This window comes from Pipistrellus kuhlii, unplaced genomic scaffold (assembly GCF_014108245.1).
Source record: "Pipistrellus kuhlii isolate mPipKuh1 unplaced genomic scaffold, mPipKuh1.p scaffold_m20_p_1, whole genome shotgun sequence".
Classification (NCBI taxonomy): Eukaryota; Metazoa; Chordata; class Mammalia; order Chiroptera; family Vespertilionidae; genus Pipistrellus; species Pipistrellus kuhlii.
Window position 1 is genome coordinate 59,291,484 of NW_023425404.1, and position 24,732 is coordinate 59,316,215.

General features: G+C 42.9%; 1 protein-coding gene across 1 annotated transcript in view; it reads left to right on the plus strand.

Annotated features, from left to right (window-relative positions):
- Positions 1-24,732, plus strand: part of RYR3 (ryanodine receptor 3) — a 350,151-nt gene that overhangs the window by 163,384 nt on the left and 162,035 nt on the right. The window contains 8 exon segments of the mRNA XM_045583784.1: positions 289-452; positions 3,756-3,921; positions 10,398-10,484; positions 10,817-11,043; positions 12,576-13,371; positions 15,377-15,577; positions 18,880-18,982; positions 19,755-19,892. Coding sequence (XP_045439740.1) covers positions 289-452; positions 3,756-3,921; positions 10,398-10,484; positions 10,817-11,043; positions 12,576-13,371; positions 15,377-15,577; positions 18,880-18,982; positions 19,755-19,892 — 1,882 coding nt within the window.

Sequence of the window (24,732 nt, forward strand, 5' to 3'; positions counted from 1 at the left end):
CAAGGGCATGTACATTGGTTGCAGGCACATCCCTGGTGTGGAGGGTGTAGGAAGCAGCTGGTCAATGTTTCTCTCTCTTCAGTGTTTCTAGCTCTCTATCCCTCTCCCTTCCTCTCTGTAAAAAATCAATAAAACGTTTTGTTTTGTTTTTCAAAAAAGAGTGCAGCCGTGCCCCTCAAGACCCCAGTATGCTTTTTAAGAAAAGGAACCAATAGGCTGCAGCACTATTCCTATTTTCTGAGCACCACATTCCTGAGGGTCACTCACTCATCTGCGGTCTCTCTCTAGCAATGCTACTATGCAATCCGCATCTTTGCTGGACAAGACCCCTCCTGCGTCTGGGTTGGATGGGTGACTCCGGACTATCACTTCTACAGTGAAAAGTTTGACCTGAGTAAAAACTGTACGGTGACTGTTACTCTGGGGGATGAAAGAGGCCGGGTCCACGAAAGGTAAGGGGGCTCCTCACCCCCTCCCCAAGCAGCCGTTTTCCCCTTACCCCCCACAACCCAAAAGGAAACATTCAGCATCTATTAGGAAGGGGAAATTAAGCACAGGCTTAAAATCCTTAACTAAACAGGTGGGGGTGAGTACTACATGTTATTAGTGAAAATCGTGGATCATTTCATCATATCTATAAAACATGACCCACGGGTGGGTGATACAGGTGCACAATTGGGAGGTCTGAGCTCCATTTCAGACTCCTCCCTGGTTTCTGGGAAAGCCCAATTTCTACAACAGAACAACACAGAGAAACATCCCTGGGTGCCTGAGAGAAGTTGCTTCAGAAGAAAATGAGGCACCACATCACACAGCAACCAATCAAGTCAGGACTCCTCATCCCAAAAGTGTGTCGTGGCTGAAGGCAGGAAGAACATCAAAGAGATACTGCAAATTCATGACTAATAACCACTGAGTAAAAATTAGGGTCTTTAGGGAAAACATATTTTAGGCACACCCACACCCTCCCACCAGTCCACTGACATCACCCCCAGAGAGAGCAGCCTTGGCTAGCTGTGGCCTGAGGAGACCTAGGAGACCATGTCTTGTTTCTTGTTTCCGCCTGAGAGTGGGGAGTCTTTCCCCAGACAGACATGTAAAGATACACAAAGTTGTTTTTTAAGCTGCCCTTTAGCCCTACAAAGTCAGGAATGTTTCTGCAGTCAGTGCTTGTTAGATGCTACTCGCTCATCAAAGATGAGTGGTCAGGCTCAAGTGCTATGTCAGGAGGACCGTTGTGGGCAGGTGGTTAAGAGCACAGACTCTGAAAGCAAACTGCCTGTATTTTAAACTGGGTTCCAGTACCAACTAGAACTGTGACTTGGGGCCAGTCACACACTTCCCTGGGCTCAATTTCCTTGCCTGTAAAGTGAGAACAGTTCCAGTCTTATAGAGCAGCGATTTTCAGCCAGTGTGCCACAGCACATTGGTGTGCTGCAAGGATTTTTAAAACATGCAATACCTTACTGTTTAGTCTGAAACACTAGCCTCTTTTCCCTTAGATTGTCAAATTTAAAAAAAAAAATGACAGAACAATGGCCATCTGCTGTAAATGAATCAAAATTATACCTATTTTTTTGTCAGATGGGCAAAAAATATGATATATTTTTCAGTGTGCCACAGAATTTTAATAATTAGTTTATGTACTATCATGAGGTGAAAAGGGTTAAAAATTGCTGCTAAAGAGTATTGTGAGGATTGAGAGAGATAATACATAGAAACATGCCTAGAAGAGTGCCACACTAAAACATGCCTAGAAGACATTAACTACAATACTTCTATTACTACTAGTAGCCCTGCGCACAAATCCATGCACCAGTAGGTCTCTACCACCCTCTTGTAGTTCTCTGCCCACTGGCCCACCCTCTTGTAGCTCCCTCTGCACCCCCCTCATAGGTTGCTGCCCTGCACCCTCCTGTAGCTCTCCACCACCTGCTTGTAGTTTGCTGCCCCACCCTCCTGTAGACCCATGATCTGGTTGTTACGCAATCAGTTGTTACACTTCATGGCATAATGGATAATTAGCATATTTCTCTCTTATTATATAAGATTACTGAACATCTTTCATATAATAAGACCCAGAGTAGATGCTATAAGCAACACCTGGTTCAGGTTGATGAGGAAAGTATGTGAAAGTTGTTGACAGCCCAGGCTTTCCTTTTCAACCAGAAAATCAAAAGGCAGATGTGCCCATCCCAGGTGGGTTTATTTCTCTAGTTTGCTGGCTCCGCCTTGCTGGCCATGATTTATCTGAGAGCCTCAGTGACAGTTTTTATTGTGAAAACTAACTGACACGTTAGCACCTGGAATAAGACCCTGTATATCATCGGTACTCAGTAATTCTTCTTTGTCTCATATAACAAGAAATGCAGTGTTGATCTTCAGATGTTTTTTGGTATTTCAATTTGGGGCCCTTTAAAATATGATCAAAGCATGACACTCCACCCTCTCCCCGCTTCAATACATTATTAATTGAATTCTATAGTAGTGACGAATGTACTCAGTCCCTAATCACTAAGAAGCAGTAGTAACATGGCTGTGGTTTAACCTTTATGGAAATCTAGCAACGGCTGCAATGCATTGAAGGAGCACTTTGCACTGGCCCTGCCTGGGGGCATTCACATGGAGGAACAGCCCAGTAGGGGCCCTAGAAGAGAGGAGGGAAGACTTGATCATTGGGAAGTGGCCATGAAGTGACTTACAAAGGGATTTCCAATAGGGGATGGGATTTGGGGGGGGGGGGGGGGGCACAGGCAGGGAATAATAGAATTCTACAGCTGGAAAGAATCTTGAAGAACTCTAACCAAACCTTGACTTTCCAAGATCAAATTAGATTGACCATAGTATGTTTAAAAGGACTTCCCTTCCATCAGGTACATACTCACTCTCTCGTTTTACCTGAGAAAAATCTCTTTGTGTTACTTCAAGTGACCAGCTACGCTCAGGACTGAGTGTAGGAGGAGACCCAGTCAGCTGTCCAGTGCCCACAGCCATTGCAAAAGGCTCAGGAATCACCTTTACCCCTGTGCCACTTCTCTAAACCAACCTGGGATTTGAAATCTTACAATTAAGGAACCAGGCTTTGGAGGCTTGATGGTGCTTTCGTTATTATAGTTGGCTTTTAAATCTACATAATGGTGCCAACCATAAAGATTACATACTGCAGGGTGGTGGACAGCTAGCGGAGAAAGGTATTCTTTCCCAGCTGGTAGTTAGGGAAGAGTGTGGGGTAGAACTCTAGGGAGCTGTGAGAGCATCAGAGACCAGTGTGACCTACTCCACAAGTCTCCCCAGGCCCAGGCCTGCCATCCTAAAAAGTGCAGCCCTGAGTGTCCAAGTGCCCTGACACTAGGTTACGACTCTGAACACAGAGTTTTGTTCTGGCCTCACATGCCAAATGCCTATACAGTGTATAAATCTGCCTGTGGAGGGTATCCTCCTTATGCCTCCTTTTCCCATCTCTAAGGGGAGAATACAAACATCCCATTCTCTGGTTCAGAAAGCCGGAGTGATTTTGAACCAGGAAACAGTTCCCAAATATTATGCTCTCTGGACCAAAGTGGCCTGATTGACTGCCACATCCCTAAACTGAGAGGTTTGTGCCTGAGGAAACTGGGTTGAAGCTAGATGAATTAGTTTAAGAAAGAGTTACATGGGGGCAAACTAGAAGGTCTGGAGCAATTTATCCCTGAGTCCTGATTGCAAATGGCCCCAGTCCCCACTCTGTGCCTTTCTTTCATCTTTTTGGCTCCTAGTGTGAAGCGCAGCAACTGCTACATGGTCTGGGGTGGGGACATTGTGGCCACTTCCCAACGGTCAAGTCGTAGCAACGTGGACCTGGAGATTGGCTGCCTCGTGGATCTGGCAATGGGCATGTTGTCCTTCTCCGCCAATGGGAGAGAACTTGGCACCTGTTACCAGGTAGGAGTGGCTTCTGGAGCCAAGACAGCAGTGTTCCTGTCTTAGGTCTCTGCTCCTCACTTGCCATATTCAGCATCCCATCTCAGCAGGCGATGAGAAAACAAAAAAAAAGCAGAGTTGCTTCATTTTGTCCAGAGAGGGGGAAAATAGGGGTAGGGAGATATATCATATTTATTGACTGATCAGATATGCTGTTCATCTTTCTAGAAGATAAGGTTTTTCATTGGTGATGGTCTCTAAAGGTTTTACATTTATTTCATAAACATTTCTTGTGCAATTTTTATGTTACCTGGGCAATACAAGATGCAGAGTTTCAGAGGTGAACACAGATACTCCTTGCTTTAAGAAACTTCTGGAATCTAATGAAAAAATAAACCTAGGAACAAAATAGATCCAGAGACATGGAAGCATGCAACTGACAGACAGAGGGAGGGTTGGCCCGGCAGGAAGAGATTAACCAAAGAATTTGTATGCATATATGCATATCCCATGGACATAGACAATAGTGTGGTGAAGGCTTGGGGTAGGGGCGGGAGCAAGGAGGAGAGGATCAATGAGGGGGGAAGGGGAACATCTATGATACTTTCAAAAGTTAAAATTAAAAAAAAAAGAAACTTCTGTGATCAAATATAGACCCATAAAATGGATTAATTTGCCAGGCAGCATTCACTTGGCAGAGGTTCCTCTCATTCCCTATGGATTCCTTACAGGTCCTTATAATTATTTATGCATGTGTGTAAATTATGTGCTTCCCTATTACCTTACTGTGAACTCTGACAGAACTCCTCAGGAATACCACCAGTTGTACACATGTAGGTTTAGCTGTCATTAGCACAAGAAGCCTGTAGTCAATAATACTGTAATAACTACTGGTATATATGGGGTCAGGTGGATACTAGAAATATCCAGGGGACCAGTTTGTAAAGTATATAATTGACATCCACTATTGCTGTACACCTGAAACTAATTTATAATAAAATTAAAATATGGACAAAATAAAATTATGAGATAATGGGAAAAAAAGAAAAAGCACAAGAAACCTGGTTTCCTTTAAGCAGGATTTTCATCCCTGAGGCCAGGTAAGCTGGAGAATGCCACGTATTATATCCCCCATTTGAAGTTTTCAATGAACACTGACTTTGAGAAATACTTTAAAAATAGTCTGAGAAACGCTTTTCTAACCAAGCATTTCTCATACTATTTGACCAAGAATAGCTTTTTTATTTTTTTTACTGTAACAGTAATATTCTGTAAGCCTAGAGCTCAACACAGCACATGCCAGAAAGGCTAAGATAAGGAGTTAAATTTGTATTAAACCTTCTCAACATTCTGAGGATGGAATGGGGAGTCTCATGTATGTGTGGACAGTGTCATTCGACTTCAGAGAAGGAAGAGCCGGCCTCCATCAGTAGTGGTCAGGAGTGTTTAGCGTGGAGGAACCTTAATTTTGAAGGAAAAAAAAAAAACTTCCTATTGAAGAGAGAAGAATATACAATATACTAGGTTGAAAGAATGGCACAAGAAGCATTATGCATATAGGGAAGCATAAGATATGTTACAGCAACAATGGACAGACTGATAGACTGGCATGGGACCTTTGTGGTTAGTGGTTGAGAACACCATTTAGAAAGGAAGGGTCATGGATAAGAAGTGAGGACATTGCTGGCCCAGGACAAAGACATGCCCTGTTTAAGGAAGCTTAGCTAAGTACAGCTGATGAAAGCATCCCACTGCTGTGTAAATGGATAAAGCCCTTTTTCTGGTTCCAGCTTGGGGAGAGGACATCTAGAGAGGAGTGAGAAAGCGGCTTCCCCAAATCTGAGATGTTTGACGGCTAGGAGCAGATGGGCCCATCCCTTTCGAGGGTTCTGGGACAGCCTGCTGCAGTGGGTGAGACTGTACCTGCCTGGGTTCCCGGAAGAAGTGGGATCCTCACCACCACGCAGGCAGCACAGGCCAGCCCTGGGGCCCAACCAGCTGTTCCTGGAAAAAGGCCTTTGGGAACCAGGCTGTTATTCTTCTAGTGTTTTCTCATGATTGCACCCTCCCCCAAGTCCCCTGAGAAACTGCTTATATACATTAGTCTGTCTTCAGAATCCATTAGCTTTTTCCCATTAAATTTGAAATGAGTTTGACTGCAGGGTCCTCCCTGAGCTGCAGAGAGCTCTAAAGCATCTAATAACTTTTAAGGCTGGTTGGGCGTCGAAGGTCCCTAAATAAATCACTACCCATCGCGTTCGAAGCAGCGGTGACTAGACTTCCCATGATGTTGAGATGTTGTAACAAAGAGCAGGCAGGACTGTGGCTGTTTTAAACCTCCTCTTTCATGGTAGTTCCTGGGTGATAGTGGGCTGGCCACTTGTCTTCTCTGACTGTGTGTCGATATCTATCCCCAGCCCCCAAACACCTGCCTCTTTATACACTTTGCATGTATAAACCCTGATTTCTGGCTCTGGGTCCTAGGCCTGCCTATTGTCCTAAGGAATGTTGCTGTGAATGGGGAGAAAGCCAGGCTCTGTGTGGGGGAGAGGATCTGAGGAGGCTCACACACAGCCAGCCCCTTCTCATAACAGGCGAGATGCTGGCATGTGTGGCTGTGCATCTGGTCTCCTGGCAGCGAGATAATTGTTATTCTGCAGATGTAGCCATTTTCATTTTTCAATTACCTCGAAGGAGCAGGACAGTGATATTTATACACTGTCTCTTTATTGGGAAAGGACCAGTAACCACAATAACAAGAGAAGGGTTCTCTCAAACAAAGTGTTTAGAGCTCCCCCGTTAAAGACTGCTCGGCAATTTGAAAACCTGTCTGCCCCACTTAATGTAATCACGGGTGAGATGGGAAATAAAATGTATGTTTAAGAGATACTGCTCCTTGGTGGCTGACACCCCAGCCACCCTGCTCTGAGAACTGAGCCAGAGTCACGCGAGGAGGTAGCTTTGCATTCAGGCCAGTTCCCATGCCCGGATCTGTATACAGGATTAGAAATAGAATGGCTATTATTGCAAGGACAGTGTAGATCAGCCAGGGACAAAGCTACCTCAAACACAAAGGGAAACTGTCAGCGGTGCTCCACCGCAGACCCGAATCTGGGCTCGTCATCCATTCCACTAAAATGTGAGCTAACCATCCAGAATGGGAATTCCTCAAGCGAAGAGGCCTGCTCTCATGTTCATGGCCAGGTCTCCTGCACATTAACACAGCCCCTGGCACCTAGCGAGTGCTGGCTAAACCTTTGTTGTCAAACTTCCCAACTCCGCTGGAAAGCCACTGTATTCTTTAAGTGTTGCCTAATCAGTTACCCCCAAATTAGCAGCTTTTGACAGCACACGTGTATTATCTTGCAGTTCTGTAGGTTTGACTGGGATCTCTGCTCCAGATCTCACAAGGCCAAAATCAGGTGTCAGCTGGCTGAGCCGGCTCTATCTGGAAGTTCTGGAAGAACTTGCATTCGCATTGTTGGCAGTGTTCAGTTGTGATTGTAGGCCAGGCTTCTGAGGTTCCTGTGTCCTTGCTGGCCTTCACTCAGGGTCACTCTCTGCTCCCAGAGGTGCCCACATTCCTTTCTCATGTGTTCCCTTCCATCTTCAAAGCCCCAGAGCATGTGGGGTTCTTCTCAAGCTTCTAATCTCTCTGACTTTTCCTCTTACCCCAGCAATGAAAACACTGGTTTTGAAGGGCTCCTGGTACTAGATTAGATCCTCAAGAATAATCTATCTCTAGGTTAACTAGTTGGTACCCTTCCTTATCTCTGCAAAACCCCTCCTGCCTTGTGACATACACCATCACAGAGTAATGCAGGAGTCATGAGAGTCAGCTAGGATTCTGCTTACCACACCCCCAGTTAACAGTTTTATCATTGTATACATCCATCATGATCCCACACTTGTGTGGTCGCCTTATTTCTGTGATAGAAGAGAAATTTCCATTGTTCCTCATGGTGGTAGTGTCCTCTGTGGGGTAGAAAGCAGCCTCCCCCAGGGTGTTGTGAAGCTCTCAGATCACCTCCCTTCTGAGGAAGGTGTGAGGAGGCGCTGGTGCTCGGCTGGGTGGTTTGTGATGTTTGTAGGGACCAGTCCTGAGGGACCTAACATCATGCCCTCATCTTCAGCCTCTAGCTCCCCTACTGATGTGATAGTGGTCAGCACAGAGAACTTTCAGCTGGTTACATTTCTCCCCACAAGAAACACAGACTCAAGGGCTTATTGCTGGTGCAGGTGACGTTTTCTCAGTCACTAAGCTCTGTTTTCTTTGGGCTGCAATGATTTGAGGGTCATGCATTGTTCTGGATGTCACTTAATGGGTATTGAGAAATCTAGGGCCAGTCCAGAAATGAGTCCTGCTCTATGGCCAAGGTCACACCGGCATCAAATCAGGGTTTCCTAGTTTCATCTCTCACCACTGTAAACCCAGTGTTTGGCATAAAGCCAGTGTGTAATGGGTACTAACTAATTATCTGTTGAATGTCTTTAATAAAGCATCTGTCGCTGCTATTTGTTTTTACAGTTGTTTATCTCTTCCTATTTCCCAGATGTACCTGAAGCATTTGGGGATAAAGCAAATATTTGCACTTCAACTATGAGCCCACTGTTGTGTGCTAGAATGACCATGTGCGGGGCACAAGGCTAGGGTTTACAGTTTGGCCTGTTTCATCAGTGCAAATAATAGCACTGAGCCATGCAATCTTTTAAGTCACAGCCATGAAAATGTGTTTTTATGAACTTTATATTTTATTGTATTGATGCAGTTCATGATGCAAAGGAAGCCTGTAACAATCCTGACAGGAAGACAACTCACTGTATTCATCTCCAGTGACTGCATAACAAGTTACCCTGAACTCAGTGACTTAAACAGCACATATATATGGTCTCATGGGTTCATGGGTGAGAACTTGGGCATAACTTAGCGAGGTCCTTGCTCACAGTCTCACAAGGTGGCCATCAAGGTGTCAGCGAGGCTGTGTCCTTGTCTGGAGCTCACGTCTTCCCCAAGCTCCTGTGGTTGTTCACAGGACTCAGTTTCTTGCATTTGTGAATGGAGGCTCCATTCTTTGCTGGCTGCAGCCAGGGCCAGCCACTCTCAATGCCCTGAGATCCCCTGGAATTCCTTGTCACATGGCCTTCTCACAACACGGCAGTTTCCTTCTTTCTGTCCAGTCTGCTGAGATGGAGTCAAATATATAATGACAGTCCTTTCTCTTTTGCCAGAAAGAGCACACAGGTTCTAACACAGGGGATTGTACATGAGTGTGACTCACTAGGAGCTCTGTGACAGAGGGGGCACCTCAGGGTATGTCCATAGTACCCACCATCCCATAATTTGGTTGGTTAGAAAAGTTGCAAGAATCTCCTAATGTATGAATTCTCTTAAAGGCAAAGGACTTCAGCGAGTGGAATAAGAGTCCCATTTTCTCCTCCACTGTCTGATCAAAAGCCATGCATCAAAGTTTGCAAATGATAAGTATAGCCCCAATGTCATAAATAAATCCACATGCCTCAACTAAGTGGCAGCTAGGTAGTCAGTGAATCCACATCATTTATGTAAGAACTACAACCTGGGAGAGAAGGGGATGGAGAGAAATCCAGAGGAACCAAGGGAAAGAGAGACTTTGAGAGAGGAGGCAGATGGTGGAGGCAGCCCTCTATTCCAGGGAAGTGCCTCACAGCCCTGCCTGCAAAGCAGCAGTGTTTAAGTGAGGCTGATTTTCTCACCAAGAGACATTTGGCATTCTTGGAAGACATTTTTGGTTATGCCAACTATGGTAGGGTGAGGAGCACTACTGACATCTAGTAGGCAGAGGTCAGGGGTACCAAAAGATCCCACAATGCACAGGACAGCCCCAACAATGAAGACTTTCCAGGCCCAAAATGTCAATCATCCCAAGGTTGAGAAACCCTGCTAGCCCTCCTGGGCTTGTCTGACCAATGTCCATTTGCCTTCAGAAATTACCTTCCCAAGAACCCCCTCCTCTGGGTATTTAAGGTGGGAAGCAGAGACAATAATTACCAGCAGGCACCAGCTCTCAACGAATTTCTGAGCAGTGTAGACCTACCAGTCCATGACCTCTCTCTCTCCTCTTCTAGCCAAAGTTAGAGTGGGGCGCTGATTAAAACATCCAGCGAACAAGCAGACTGTCAAATTACAGCGGGGAGGTTGGGGATATCTGGGGGAGATAAGAGATCAACCGAAGGACTTGTATACATGCATATAAGTACAACCAATGGACACAAAACTCTGGGGAGGGAGGGTATGTATGGGAGATGGGGCCATTGGTATATGTACAAAAATAATAATTTAATTAAAAAATATATTATAAAAATAAAAAATAAAAATAAATAAAATAGGACAATTATAACAATAATAAATAAATAAATAAATATTTAAAAAATAAAACAACAAAAAAAAAAATCCAGCGACTTCGCCATCAGTGATTTTATCATTCTGGACAAACCTCTCCATTTGTTCTGATTTCCAGGTGGAGCCCAATACCAAAGTGTTCCCAGCAGTCTTCCTGCAGCCCACAAGCACTTCTTTGTTTCAGTTTGAACTTGGGAAGCTGAAGGTATCTATCTGTCCCCTCATAGAATGGTTATGAAGGGGAAGGCACGTTGACCATTAGGCCTCAGAACAAGAGGGACTCTGTCACTTCTCATGTGCCCTTCTCACGTTCTCCTTCTCTCACTTCTATTGGATGCTAGAAGAATTAATGCTTATACAATATAACTCATTAGGTGAGGTCTTACTTAATGTTGGGAAAGGCCTTAGGGGTCCCTGGATATATTTGTTTCTCTTTAATTTATACTAACCCTGTTGGTTAACATGGGCCAGCGTCTGAGAATCTCTGTATTGCACATGTGTTCTTCCCTCCTCCACATGTCTTCCTGCCTGGCCCAGACCGCATTGCCCCTGTCAGCAGCCATATTTAAGAGCGAAGAGAAGAATCCAGTCCCACAGTGTCCCCCACGGCTGGACGTGCAGACCATCCAGCCCGTGCTCTGGAGCCGCATGCCCAGCAGCTTCCTGAAGGTGGAGACAGAGCGGGTGAGCGAGCGCCATGGCTGGGTGGTGCAGTGCCTGGAGCCCCTGCAGATGATGGCGCTCTACATCCCTGAGGAGAACAGGTAGTGGTGGTGCCCAGGTGGAGGGGCCAGCTTAGGGGGTGAGGAGGCAGAGCCTAGCAAGCCCAGTGGGGAGAAGGAGCATCCTCATTGGCCAAGGGCCCTGCTCAGTCAGCCCCAAGATGACTATTGGTTTCCTCAAAGCCTCAGTTTCTCTACTTTCCTTTCTCAGCTTTAGTTATTCACTCAGAAACAGCAGAGTATTCGCTATGATATGCCTACTGCAAGGCCTTCACTGCAGCTCTGAGTGCCTGTACTCAGGGACGTGTCCATGCACTTAATTAAAAATCTTAGTGTGACTATAAAATATATGTTTATTAGTGGCCAGAAGGAGAAGGAGGTGTGCCTAACTTGCTCAGAGATGAAGAATCAGGCTGCTGGTCTCCCCTCATTAAGGGGCACTCTTGGATGATAGCTTGGGTTCAATCTCAGCTCTCTCACTTTCTGGTTGTGTGGCCTTGGGTAAATTACTTATGCACTCTGGGCCTCATCTCCTCATGGACACAGTGAGATCAATGTATGCCCGAAGGATGGCTGGGAGAAAAAAAAATGAGATTGTGTAGGTAAGAATATAGTATAGTTCTGTACATAGTAAGAATAAATAAATTCTATTTTGTGGATATTATGACTCCTTGTCCTCTTGGACTATAAAAAAAAAAAAAAAAAAAAAAAAAAAAAAAAAAAAAAAAAAAAATAGAGGGTGAAGTTTTTTGACACTTGCCCAGATCCCAATTGGGTATTCTGTTGGGTCATGGACAGCATCCAGACAGGCTAATGTAGGGAAGGAGCAGAAAAGATCAGAAGTCCACCCATGGGAGCCAATGCCAAGGGTCCGCAGATTCAGACCTCCCATAAATGAGGGAATATGACACAGACAAACACACCTCTAAAATCAGGAGGGAGAAAGTGAATTGATTATGCCAGCTCATCTCTAGTTAGAAACTTTTTCTCTGTGGACAAGAATGCGGTGTGTTTGTTTTCAGGGGAAGGAAAGCCCCATGATGATGGCAGATTGGAGATTATAACGATGAGGTAGATAGTAGTTTGACGGAGGGCTTCAGCTACATCTTCTGAGGCCTCTTCCATCAGGAAACAGAAGATCCCCTTGAGCTTACAACTAAGAGGACCAAGTCACCTTTGTCTTATACCTGAATGTTTCTCAGTGTTCAGATTTGGAGGGGTTCCCTAATAAAGGAAGATTAATATTTGGTAAGCTAGTCTTGTTAAGGCCTATAGACTTTGGAAACCCTCTTAGTTAGATATGGTAAATTATCAGAAATGAGATGTGGACCAGAACTTGGAGAGGAATGATAATCAGGAAGAGAAAGTGTAACAGATGCCTTCATCCTTCTATGCCCTCTGCCTTTATTGGGTTGGGTAAAATCCCTGGGGATTCAGAGAACAAGAATTCTGCTAAATTCACACACACACACACACACACACACACCACCACCACCACCACCACCACCACCACCACCACCAGCAGCACCAGCACCACCACCACGCAGTGGAGTGATTGATTGTCTCATTCTCAGGTGTGTGGACATCCTGGAGCTCTGTGAGCAGGAGGACCTGATGCAGTTCCATTACCACACGCTGCGACTCTACAGTGCCGTGTGTGCCCTGGGAAATAGCCGCGTAGCCTATGCCCTATGTAGCCACGTGGACCTCTCCCAACTCTTCTACGCCATTGATAACAAGTACCTCCCTGGCCTCCTGCGGTCTGGTTTCTATGACCTGCTCATTAGCATCCATCTGGCCAACTCGAAGGAGAGGAAGCTGATGATGAAGAACGAGTACATCATCCCCATTACCAGCACCACCAGAAAAATCCGTCTGTACCCAGACAAGTCAAAGAGGCACGGGCTGCCTGGGGTGGGCCTGAGAACGTGCCTGAAGCCAGGCTTCAAGTTCTCCACTCCTTGCGTTGTCATGACCAGTGAGGAGCACCAGAAGCAGAGCCCCGAGATTCCCTTGGACATTCTGAAGACAAAGGCGCTGAGCATGCTGACAGAGGCCGTGCAGGGCAGTGGGGCTCACATCCGAGACCCCGTTGGGGGTTCTGTGGAGTTCCAGTTTGTGCCTGTGCTAAAGCTCATTGGAACCCTGCTGGTCATGGGGGTGTTTGACGATGATGATGTTCGGCAGATTCTCCTCCTGATCGACCCGTCTGTGTTTGGGGAGCACAGCGGGGAGACAGAGGAGGGAGCAGAGAAGGAGGAAATGACTCAGGTGGAGGAGAAGGCAGTGGAGGCTGGGGAAAAGGCCAGCAAGGAGGCTCCAGTGAAAGGCTTGTTACAGACCCGATTACCAGAGTCCGTCAAGCTGCAGGTAACTCGGGGCATCAAAGATCCTGCCCTTGGAAAGGGCTGGGGAGCGAGACAGTGGAGCCTAGCGATGCTGAGGCTGGGACTGTGGATACTGGCCTAAACCTGGAGGGTAACAGAGATGCTCAAAGTGCCCACCAGTCATGCTCATTTCTGACATGGAATATGTCTCCCCATGCCAAGGTGAAAACACCAGCTCTTGTCAATAAGGCACTTGCCTCAGAACTGTTTTTCTGGCACTAGTGATGGATTTGCCCTGGTCTTATCTCTTGCCCTTTGAGGCTAACGGGTGTATTTGTGAGATCCTATCTAGAGAGGAAGGAGCCTTTGGCTGTGGAGTAAATCCAAGGAATTGACACTTAGGGGGCCACACTCACCACCAGCTCTCATTTGTATCCATGCTCTGATCACCAAAGGAATGTGGACCTGTTACACTCACAGGTACTAGGAACTGCCATACAGCCAAGGAAGAGAGGCAGGGTAATGTAGCAGCGTCCCCTTAGCATCGCCTAGGAAACCTCAACATTTCCTAAAACATAGTCTTGCCAGATGTAAGCTAGCATCAGTAAATAACTGATGACAATAACATTTGTCTTCTAGGAATTGAGGAAAGATCAATGGAAACGAGGAGAGTAAAACAGTCTGCCTCATGAGTGAGCCCTGCTCGGGCATCCCTAAATTTCAGCTCCTGCTCCACCCTCCATCCTTAACCACCTATGTAAACTTACCAAGTCAGTAGCCCATCAGAGTCTTAGCTTTCTTATTTGTAAAATGTGGATGATAATATAGTAAAGCATATTTAAAATGCATTTTTATAAAATACAGTATGAAATGTGTTTTATCATAAAATGTACTACCATCAAATAATCCATCATTGGAGCTCTCTTATCCAATATGATAAAATTGGTAGGGGGTCAGTTAATCAAGGTATTAAATATGGAGAAGAAGCACAACAAATTTTACATATAAACCTTGAATGCTACATTAAAATGTATAACTGTGCTAGTCTCATATAAGGCTGAGAGACTTTTCCTTTAATGTGAGTCTCTGGCTAGCACTTAGAGCCCTCTTTTGTGCATGGATGACACCTGTCATACACCATCTACAGCTGCCAGTTCCAGTAGACTGCGTGCAGATTTAGAGATAATTGGAAAGCTGAGTGCAGAATGCTTCTAGATTTTTATGATTTGCCCCATTTTTTGTAGTTGTCTAACACCCAATTTTTAGCATTTAGGGGTGGGGGAAAAACACTTAACTTTTACAAAAATCCCTTAGTCATTTAACTTAGTTTTCCTGTTTCATTGGTTCTGACAGTTTTTAATTAACTGTTGTAGTTGCATCACATGTGTGACTGGCATAAGCTTTGGTCCTAGTTTGTCTGGCAGGAACGGAGCTTTGCAGATAGGCCAGAGACTGTGTACAGGTAGGCGAGAGTCCTCGCTACCCAAATGGAGAGTGTTGGTTAATCCCATGAAGGATTAAGTGGGGATAGGTTAATAGAACTGCTTCACTAAAAATATCAGGGACATAGGGATTAGAGGAGACAAAGGATAGCAAATGCCTGGCTCAGTGTCCTGCGAACAGTTAGTGCTCAGGAAGGATGGCTATTGTTTCTCTTACTGGTGTAAAGTCTAATAGTGACAAGATTAGTGACAACAATCCTAAGGAACTAATCACAGCAATGCAGTGCTTATAAACAAAAACAGTGCAAGAGCCAGAGGATGTCAGGCAGGAGCCATGCTCACAGTGCAGTACATAGTAGGTTCTATACTAAGCTGAGGAAAACATACTTAGAAATGTTTTCTCCCCTCTCTCTCTTGATTCTGACCAACTTGTTCCTATTGTGTGACCCTGGTGAGGTTACTGAAATTACCTATGTCTCAGTGTTACCATCTCTAAAATGGGGATGCTAGGTGCTTCCTCCATAAAGCATTATTTGTGTGTGTGTGTATATATATATATATATATATATATATATATATATATATATATATGCACTTTTATTGCAGATGTGTGAGCTCCTCAGCTACCTCTGTGACTGTGAGCTGCAGCACCGAGTGGAGGCCATTGTGGCATTTGGTGACATTTATGTCTCCAAGCTCCAGGCGAATCAGAAGTTCCGCTACAATGAGCTCATGCAGGCCCTGAACATGTCTGCGGCCCTGACTGCCAGGAAGACCAAGGAGTTCCGCTCACCCCCACAGGAGCAGGTGAAACCCCCTTTCTGAGCCTCCATCCCATTCCTAAGGAAGAATGTGAACCCTATGGGTGCAAGGCACTTGAATCCTTTCTGTGCCTGGCAGCACAAAGCTGTGGGGAGTGAAAAGACCCAGTGCACCAGGAGACAGCCCCCATCTGACAACTGAGGAGCACCTGCCAATTATCTTTTGGGTGGGAAATAACCCTTCTCAACCTGCATGTAGGGCAGCACTCTCTCCCTTCCTTTACATCTATGTCTCTCTCACTAAGTCAAAGCCGGTTCACTGTCAGTATGCTACTTGCACCCCAACAAGGATCCACCACTTTAAAAATTTCAGTCCAATCTTTCCAGAAATCACTGTTCTCTATTAGAGATCAACAGAATATGGTCAGCATTATTTCCCAACTATGGGAGTAGGTGCCCTGTCCTCCTGAGTATAGCTCACAATCCTGGTTCCTGGAAAGGCGGACTCCTACCCTTTCTTTCCCCTTCTGCCTCCTTACCTTCTCTTCTGCCTCCCCTAGGCCAGCCATCACTTCCTCCTTTAGCCTTCTAAACAATCCACTGCCCAGTCACTTCAGACTCAATTCAGAAGTCTGTAACTCAATAAATTCTTCCCTAATGTGTTAGCCCAGTGGTTCTTGAACAGACATCAGAATCACCAGAGGAGTTAATAAAATACAATTTGCTGATCCAACCTCTAGGGTTTCTAGTTCAGTGGGTCTAAATGTGAGGCCCAAAAATTTGCATTGTTAGCAAGTTCCCAGGTAATGTTAATGCTGCTGGTCTAGACATTAAAAGAAAGAAGGGATAGTAACTGCTGTCAAACTCAGCTTTCCCATCTGCCACGCCTCCCAGAGCATTCATTTCTAGAAGGAATCTAACCACGAAGCTTTCTAAACAAGAATTTAATATCAGCAAAGGATGTGGAAGATTGAAATCAGTTTTAGGGGAGAGCAATGCAAAATCACTTGGGAAATAAAATGCATAAGAATTAGAATTTTAAAACAATGATATGATTATCTCATCCTTCTGTAACCTTTGAAGATAAAGATTTTCAGTCCTATGTCCAGAAAGTAATCAGAGAGATGAAAAAAACATGCTTGGGGGATGGAACTAAATACAAGAGTAAGTAAAACTAAGTCTAGAGATATGCAAAGTACATGTTGATTAATGGTTTTTTAAATATATTTTATTGATCTTTTACAGAGAGGAATTGAAAGGGATAGAGAGTTAGAAATATTAATGAGAGAGAGAGATACATCAATCAGCTGCCTCCTGCACACCTCCCACTGGGGATGTGCCCGCAACCAAAGTACGTGCCCTTGACCAGAATTGAACCTGGGACCTCTCAGTCCGCAGGCCGACACTCCATCCACTGAGCCAAACTAGTTTCGGCAATGTTGATTAATGTTTAAAATGATAATTGCCCAACAGAAAAATGGAAGGAGAACATAGTTGGGATATTTCTAAAATGTGAAATAAAAATGGTCCTTATTGTGGAAAAACTAAGTTCAGCCTCACCAATTAAATGCAAATTAAAGCAACAGGGATATGACATTTTTCACCCAATAAATTGGAAAATATTTGAAAATGTGTTAACTCTCATTATTGTAATGGAGATGGCAAAGAAATATACACTCTTGTATAAATTTGATGATAATACAAACTGCTGTGAGCTTCCTGGAGGGCAATTTGGCAATTCATATCAAAAGCCATGAAACTGTGCAAACCTTTTTATCTCAAACTTTTGCTTTTAGTATTTTATCTTAAGAAAATGGTCAGAGATGTGAACAAAAATTATGTAAAAGGAAATTAAAACCAACTTTATTTATAAAGATAAAAAATGAAAATAACAAGTATATCATAGCAGGTCATTAATTTAACATAAATTTTACATAAATTGCAATTTATTCATATAATGAAAATGCAATGCACCTATTAAAAAATAGGTTAAGCCAAAACCGGTTTGGCTCAGTGGTACAGCATCGGTCTGCAGACTTGAAAGGTCCCGAATTTGATTCTGGTCCAGGGCATGTACATTGGTTGCAGGGGGTGTGCAAGAGGCAGCTGGTTGATGTTTCTCTCTCATCAATGTTTCTAGCTCTCTATCTTTCTCCCTTCCTCTCTGTAAAATATCAATAAAATATATTTTTTTAAAAATAGGTTAAGGCCTGGTCAGTGTTGCTCAGTGGTTGGGCATTGATCTATCAACCAGGAGGTCAAGGTTCGATTCCTAGTCAGGGCTCATGCCGGGTTGCAGACTCAATCCCCAGTGTAGGGCATGCAGGAGGCAGCCAATCAATGATTTTTTCTCATCATTGATGTTTCTATATCCCTCTCCCTCTCCCTTTCTCTGTGAAATCAATAAAAAAAAATATTTTTTAAAAAATTAGGTTAAGGAAATAAGAAAATGCTCAAGATAAATTGTTAAATAAATTTAAAAAATGAGTTTCAAAAGTGTATCTAGATCCCCCATATATAATCTCAGCCCATATACATAGAGATTTGGAAGATATTAACTAAAATCTTAACAATGGTTTTCTTTGGTTTTATCAGTACATTTTCTTCTTTAGGTATTTTTCAAAATTTATGCAATTAATAAACTTTTATAATCAGAAAAATTTACAAGCTACTTTTATTTATATTTTATCTAACTTTTTATTTAATTTTTTATCACCATTTATCTCTTCTATGCTTCTTTTCCCCCCTTCTGTAATCACCAGACTATTGTCCATGTCCATGAGTTCTCTCTTTTTTTTTTTTTTTCATTTTTGCTTCATCCCTATCCATACACCCTCAACAGACTTCTCCCACCAGAGCTGTGTATTTTTTTCTATCTATGAGTCTATCTCTATTTTGCTTAGTAGTTTAATTTGTTCATTAAATTTCACATAAGTGAAATCACATGGTACTTGTCTTTCTTTGACTGGCTTATTTCACTATGCATAATAGTTTCCAGGTCCATCTATGCTGTTGCAAAGAGTAAAATTTTCTTCATTTTTATGGCAGAGTAGTATTCCATGGCGTAAATGCACCACAGCTTTTTTCCCCCATTCATCTATTATACTTACTGATGGACACTTGGGCTGCTTCCAAACTTAAGCTATTGTAAATAACACTGCAGTGAGCACAAGGGTACATACATTCTTTCAAATTAGTGTTTCAGATTTTCAACATTGACCATTTAAAAAAAAAAAAAAGGAGTTAAATAAAAGTTGCGATGAATGTTGGGTATCTGTCTAGGGCAGGATCTGAGTTCTTTGGACCACCACTGAGAACAAACTAGCCATTGTTCTTTGTCCCTCAAAGATCAACATGCTTCTTAACTTTCAACTGGGAGAGAACTGCCCCTGCCCAGACGAGATCCGGGAGGAGCTGTATGACTTCCATGAGGACCTTCTCACTCACTGTGGTGAGCTTCCAGCATGAAGCTTGGTCAGAGACAAGTCGGTTCCTGGCTCCTTCGTTAGAAGCCAGTAGGGGGAGGGGAGGTGGGAAGTTATTTTTCCATTTAAAAATTACAATTATAATTATTTAAAAAATGGTTCTATCCAAACTACTTGGGTCAGAAAAGATACAGGAAATAATCCTGCCATAATTCATGTCTGAAATGTCTTCTACCTGCAAGAGACTGTGCTGAGATATGAGAAGGGACTGTGTCTCTGAAGAAGGAAATAAAGTAATTTGTTCTATGTAAACCTTACCCAAAACATTTTCAGTGAGAGAGTTGGGTTTGGAACTCTGCTTCTGATCCCCTTTGCTTTGTACTTTGGCAATGATACACTATTGTAACGTCTGTGCCTAAAGGATTCTAAGCCAGCAATTCCTCCCTTTGATACATATCTGTTGGTTTTAAGTGGCTCTTAGCATTTGTGCTGCTTACATATCAGTGGATTGAATAATATATTGGATAACAGATGATCTTTTCATTTGAAATAACCCAATGTTAACTCTTTCTAGATACTTGAGAGTGCTTTGGAAATATAGGTTAGAAGAGTTAAGTTTGGGGGTTGAAATTACTCGATGTTCTTAAACACAAGAAATCATCTTTAAAAAAAAAACTTGTGAAAAGACATTCTATAGGCAACTACTTAAGGATGAGAAACAGAGTTCTTATGTTATCTCATTTATTTCATGGTTTCATATCCTGTTCAAGATTTTCACTGTGTGCTGTGACTTGCTAGGGGTTCCCCTGGAGGGAGAGGAAGAGGAAGAGGAAGACAGCTCTTGGACTGGCAAACTTCGTGCCTTGTTGCAGAAAATCAAAGGCCCTCCCAAGCCAGAAAAGCACCAGCCAGCAGTGGAAGAAGAGAGATGCCCTAGTAAGTGACCTTTCAATCACAGTACTGCCAGCACAGGGCTCCTCTGAGACCTAATTAAGGGAATTAGCTTTCTAACAAACATCTATGATAGAGATGGGCCATCTAGCTTCAAAGAAAGTATCTGCTATAATTGGTGGTAGTTATTGTTGTATATATTGAATTATGCTTTTCTTCTCATTGAAGCAATTTACTTTCAGAGTTTTTGAAACCTGGGGGGTCCATTGCATAGTGGGTCTGCTCTTATTGTATCTATTGAATAGTTTAAAAATCCCTGGACAAATGTTTTTGTGTTGTGTTCTCTGTTTCCACCATCTTCCTCTTCTAACCATTGTTGTTTCTGTCACTTCTGCTTGTAGTCCCTGAGCACTGAAAATTTCCCAGTGAGGAAACAAAGTAATAGTAAAAGGGGAGTAAAGGGAATAGGATGTGGCGTTTTAGGGAGGTGTTTGTGTGTGGGCTTTTTGGCTACAATTTTCATAATGTAATATCCTAAAGGACTTTGACCTTCTATTTTTATATCAATGCCAAACCTTGATCAAATTCATTTCTTTAGTTCTTACAGTATGGGTGACTTCTACCATCTGACCATGTTGAGACAAGATCCTAATTTGTTCTATGGGGCAGTTTATTGTCTACAAACCATTAACATTGCAAAAGGAGCGTTGTCTGCATATTACATATAATCAATCTGTCTTTAGTATCAGATTCTGCAAATATATCATTTGTCTAAAGAAGAAGGATTTTCACGGGTTTAATATAGTTGCCTTTTGTCTTGTTCCCTGTTCTTATCCATCTTAGAATATGCTTTCAAATCATAGTCTAGAGCAATAGCCTGTCAAGATATGATGGGTTTGTCTGAAAACACTAACTTAGGGGTTCATATGTCTTATTGCCCTTTATATTGACCTTCCATGTTCATCAGACCATCTCTGAAAGGAAAGATTCCTCACCATTTATCAGCAGAAGTGTTGAAGCCTCTGGAAAAGTATATGGGGTACTTGGCAACAGTTGTCCTGGCAACCCTTGATCAGACCCATCTGTCACCAAGGACTGGGTAGGGTGGGTATTTGGTGAGGATATGCTAGGATTTCTAAAAGCACAAAAGAATGTGAAATTAGTCTCCCTTTGTGGTTCCTGTCAAAGCAGAACTAAAAATAGATTGAGCTGACCCGTATTACCTGCTGAGTCTATTTTGAAAGTGAATGTTTCTTTCTAATAGAAGATGTCACGACTGGGTTCCCTCCAAGGGGGCCATCTCATGTTAGGGAAACAGAGTCTGTGATGAAATCACCTGGCTCTGTGGAGCCTCCCTGACTCTAAGAATGGTGCCCAGGCTCCAAGCCTTGTAACCTAGCACTAGACCCCGGACCTTGAACCTTGGGCCTTGGGCCTTGGGCCAAAAGGCCGGGTTCTGACTGCTCTGATGGAACATGCAAACCCAAGAGGCCACCCCTGTCGAAGACCATGTCTTCAGCACATATTTCTTCCCTTCCACAAGCAGGGTTATGAAAGGTGCAAGATTTGTGTCATACATTTTCCATCTTGGAGTCCCAGAAATAGAAATAAAAAGTGGTGAAGCATGTCTGCTTGTCAGTGTATAGATTCCCTGCTGCATGTTCCAGATAACCTAGGTCTCTCACTCAGAGCTGACATATTAAGAGAACATCTTAGGAATGGTTTAATTGCCACACACCCCAAATTGTTTTTAACTTGATGGAATGGAGAAAATATTTTTTAACATGTAGCCAGTTGAAATAAAGGGGTCAAAATCCTTTAAAATATTGGCTATATTGTCCATGTTATTGCTTATCTGATTTTCTCTTAGCCTTGCATTTCATAAAATATGAAAAGTATAGATGAGAATAACATGCTATTGTGAGTTGACAATACTTCACATAGTCAGTCCTCTATATCTTTGGGTTCTGCGTAGTTATCTTGTTGCTTACATCTATTACCAGGTGCACCACACCAGTTAATAATAGCAGATTTTTGTGATAAAAGAAAACACAATTATTTCAAGAAAAACATCGAAAGTGCTTTATTCAAAGTAATGTCCATCTCTAGCTACACATTTCCCCATCTTTCAGGTAATTTGGGGATTCCGTCCCAATAAAATTTTTCTTGTTTTAAGACAAACCATTCAGAGACCCAATTTTCCACTTATTCATATGTTTTGAAGTGCTGTTCAGAAAGTGCATGTGCCATTGATCAGAACAAGTGATAATGTGAAGGAGCAAGGTCTGGTGAATATAGTGAATAGGTTAATACTTCCCCGGCAAGATCATTTAATGTGTCTTTAGCTGGTTTTGAAGTATGTGATGGTGCATCATCATAAAGCAAAATTACTTGGCCGTGTCTTCTGGAACATTCTGGTGGTTTCACAATCAAAGCATGGTTCGAATTGATTATTTGTTTTTGGTAGCTATCATGTATTAATGGTTTCACCTGGTCTTAAAAGCGCATATAATACACCACACCTTCCTGATCCTACCAAATGAGAGCATTGTCTTCTTTCTGAAGCAATTTGGCTTTGCAGTCAATGTTGATGGTGGACCTGGATCAATCCATGATTTTGTGCATTTGAGATTCTCAAAATAATCCACTTTTCATCACCAGTCACAATTCAATGCAAAAAAAGACTTTCTTTTGTGTAATTGAAGCAACGTTTTACTGATGACTTCTCGGTTTTCCATTTGTCTTTCATTCAGTTGATATGGCACCCATTTTCCTTCCTTTGAAATATTTCCCATTGCTTTGTAAATGATTGGAAATTGTTTGCTGAACAACGTTTAATCTTTCTGCAAGTTGTTTTTGAGTTTGACATGCATTTTCATCCATTAATACTTCTAATTGTTGGTCTTTAAACTTTTTCAGTTGACCTGGACTTTCTGTTTTTCACATTGAAATCATCACTTTTAAAGTGTTTAAATCAGTGTTCACAAGTATCTTGAGATGAAGTATGTTCACCATAAGCTTCTCAAAGTATTCAGCAGCACTTTTCTTCAAAATAATGAATTAAAACTTCCCACAAATGCTCTTTTTTTTGGCACAAAATTCGACATTTTTAAGTATAAAAATATCTATGATGTTAACACCTTCAGAAAATTTGACATGAAATTTTGAAACTTGCTGTCAATACAACAAAATAGCATACATATCAAATCATCTTATATATCAACATATGTGTAACACCATCTATTGAAAAAAAATCCGCATTATTAACCAGTACACCTAGTATGTAGTTTGGTCTAAGATAGTTGTATCTATACTGAACATTTATAGACTTTTTTCTTTTCATTGTTCTCTAAATAATACAGTATAACAACTATTCATATAGCACTTACATTGTATTAGATATTATAAGTAATCTAGCGGTGATATTAAGTATATGGGAGGATGTACACTGGTTATATACAAACTAATAGCCTGGTGCACAAAATTCATGTGTTCCTCTGCCTGGCCTGCATCCTCTCCAATCTGGGACCCCTTGAAGAATGTTCTACTGCTAGTTTACAGGGATCAAGCTTAAACTGGCAATCAGACATCCCTCTCACAATCCTGGACTATTGGCTCCAGCCATTCATCTACCTGCCTGCCTGCTTGATTGCCCCTAATCATTCTGCCTGCGGGCCTGCTCACCCTCAACTGCCCCCCACCCTGCCAGCCTGACCACCCCCAACTGTCTCCCCTGCTGGCCTGCTTGCCCTCACCTTCCCTCCCCACTGGCCTGCTCAGCCCCAACTGCCCTGATGGCCTGCTCACTCCAAACTTCCCCCTGCTGTCCTGATTACCTCCAGCTAATCCCCACTGATGGCCTGCTCACCCTCAACTGGACCCCTGCTAGTCTGCTTACCCCCAACAGCCCCTCCTGTCCCATCCTGGCCTAATCATCTCCCACCCCACCCCCTCAACTCAAGGTCCCAGCCTCTTCTTTTTTTCTTTTTCTTTTTCTTTTCTTTTTCCTTTTTCTTTTTTTTTTTTTTTTTTTTTTTTTTTTTTTTTTTTGTGCCTCCTTGAGCTAAGGCCAGTGCCGGCTGGAAACAATTATCTAGGATTTATTTATCTTCTATAATTGAAACTTTGTAGCCTTGAGCAGAGGCCAGGGCTGGCCAGGGCAGTCAGGAAGCTTGGCTTCCTCCATTTCTAGGGCAACCCAAGCCTCCTGCTTGCTCCACCTCTGTGGCTGGCTGCCATCTTGGTTGGGTTAATTTGCACACTCACTCCTGATTGGCTGGTGGGCATGGCTTGTGGGTGCAGTGGAGTGATAGTTTTCATATTTATCTTTTATTGGTATAGATACTAAACCATTTTATATGAGGGAATTAAGCACCCATCCAATTTGGTATCAATAGAGGGTCCTGGAACTAATTCCTTGCAGACACCAATGGATGACTGTTGGGTTTGTGTTTTGTTTTATTTGTTTGTTAACTCTTCCATTGTTTAATTAATGAATATAGGACTCAGAATATTAGGGATTCTTTTATTCTTTCCACATTACCTGGTACCAGAAAAATTTACAGGTGACTGAATGTCACCAGCTTCAGGTAACCAAGATGCGTAGAGCTGTGATCCAAGTCTTCTGACTGATTCCCCCTCTTTCCATTGCCTCATGCAATTTGCCAAAGAATTTTTCACTGTATATATCAGGCACCCCCAACATTAGTATTACATACAGAATGGTTTTTTAAAACCATCACATTTTACCTTTCCTACTGCATCTGTGAGGTAACTCACTATTTGACTTATGGTTATGTGTACTCAGAAGGTCAAAGTTTTAACATTAAAAAATCAGCCAAGCCAAATCTCTGAACTCAGAGCTTCCAGGGTAGGTAGTACAATT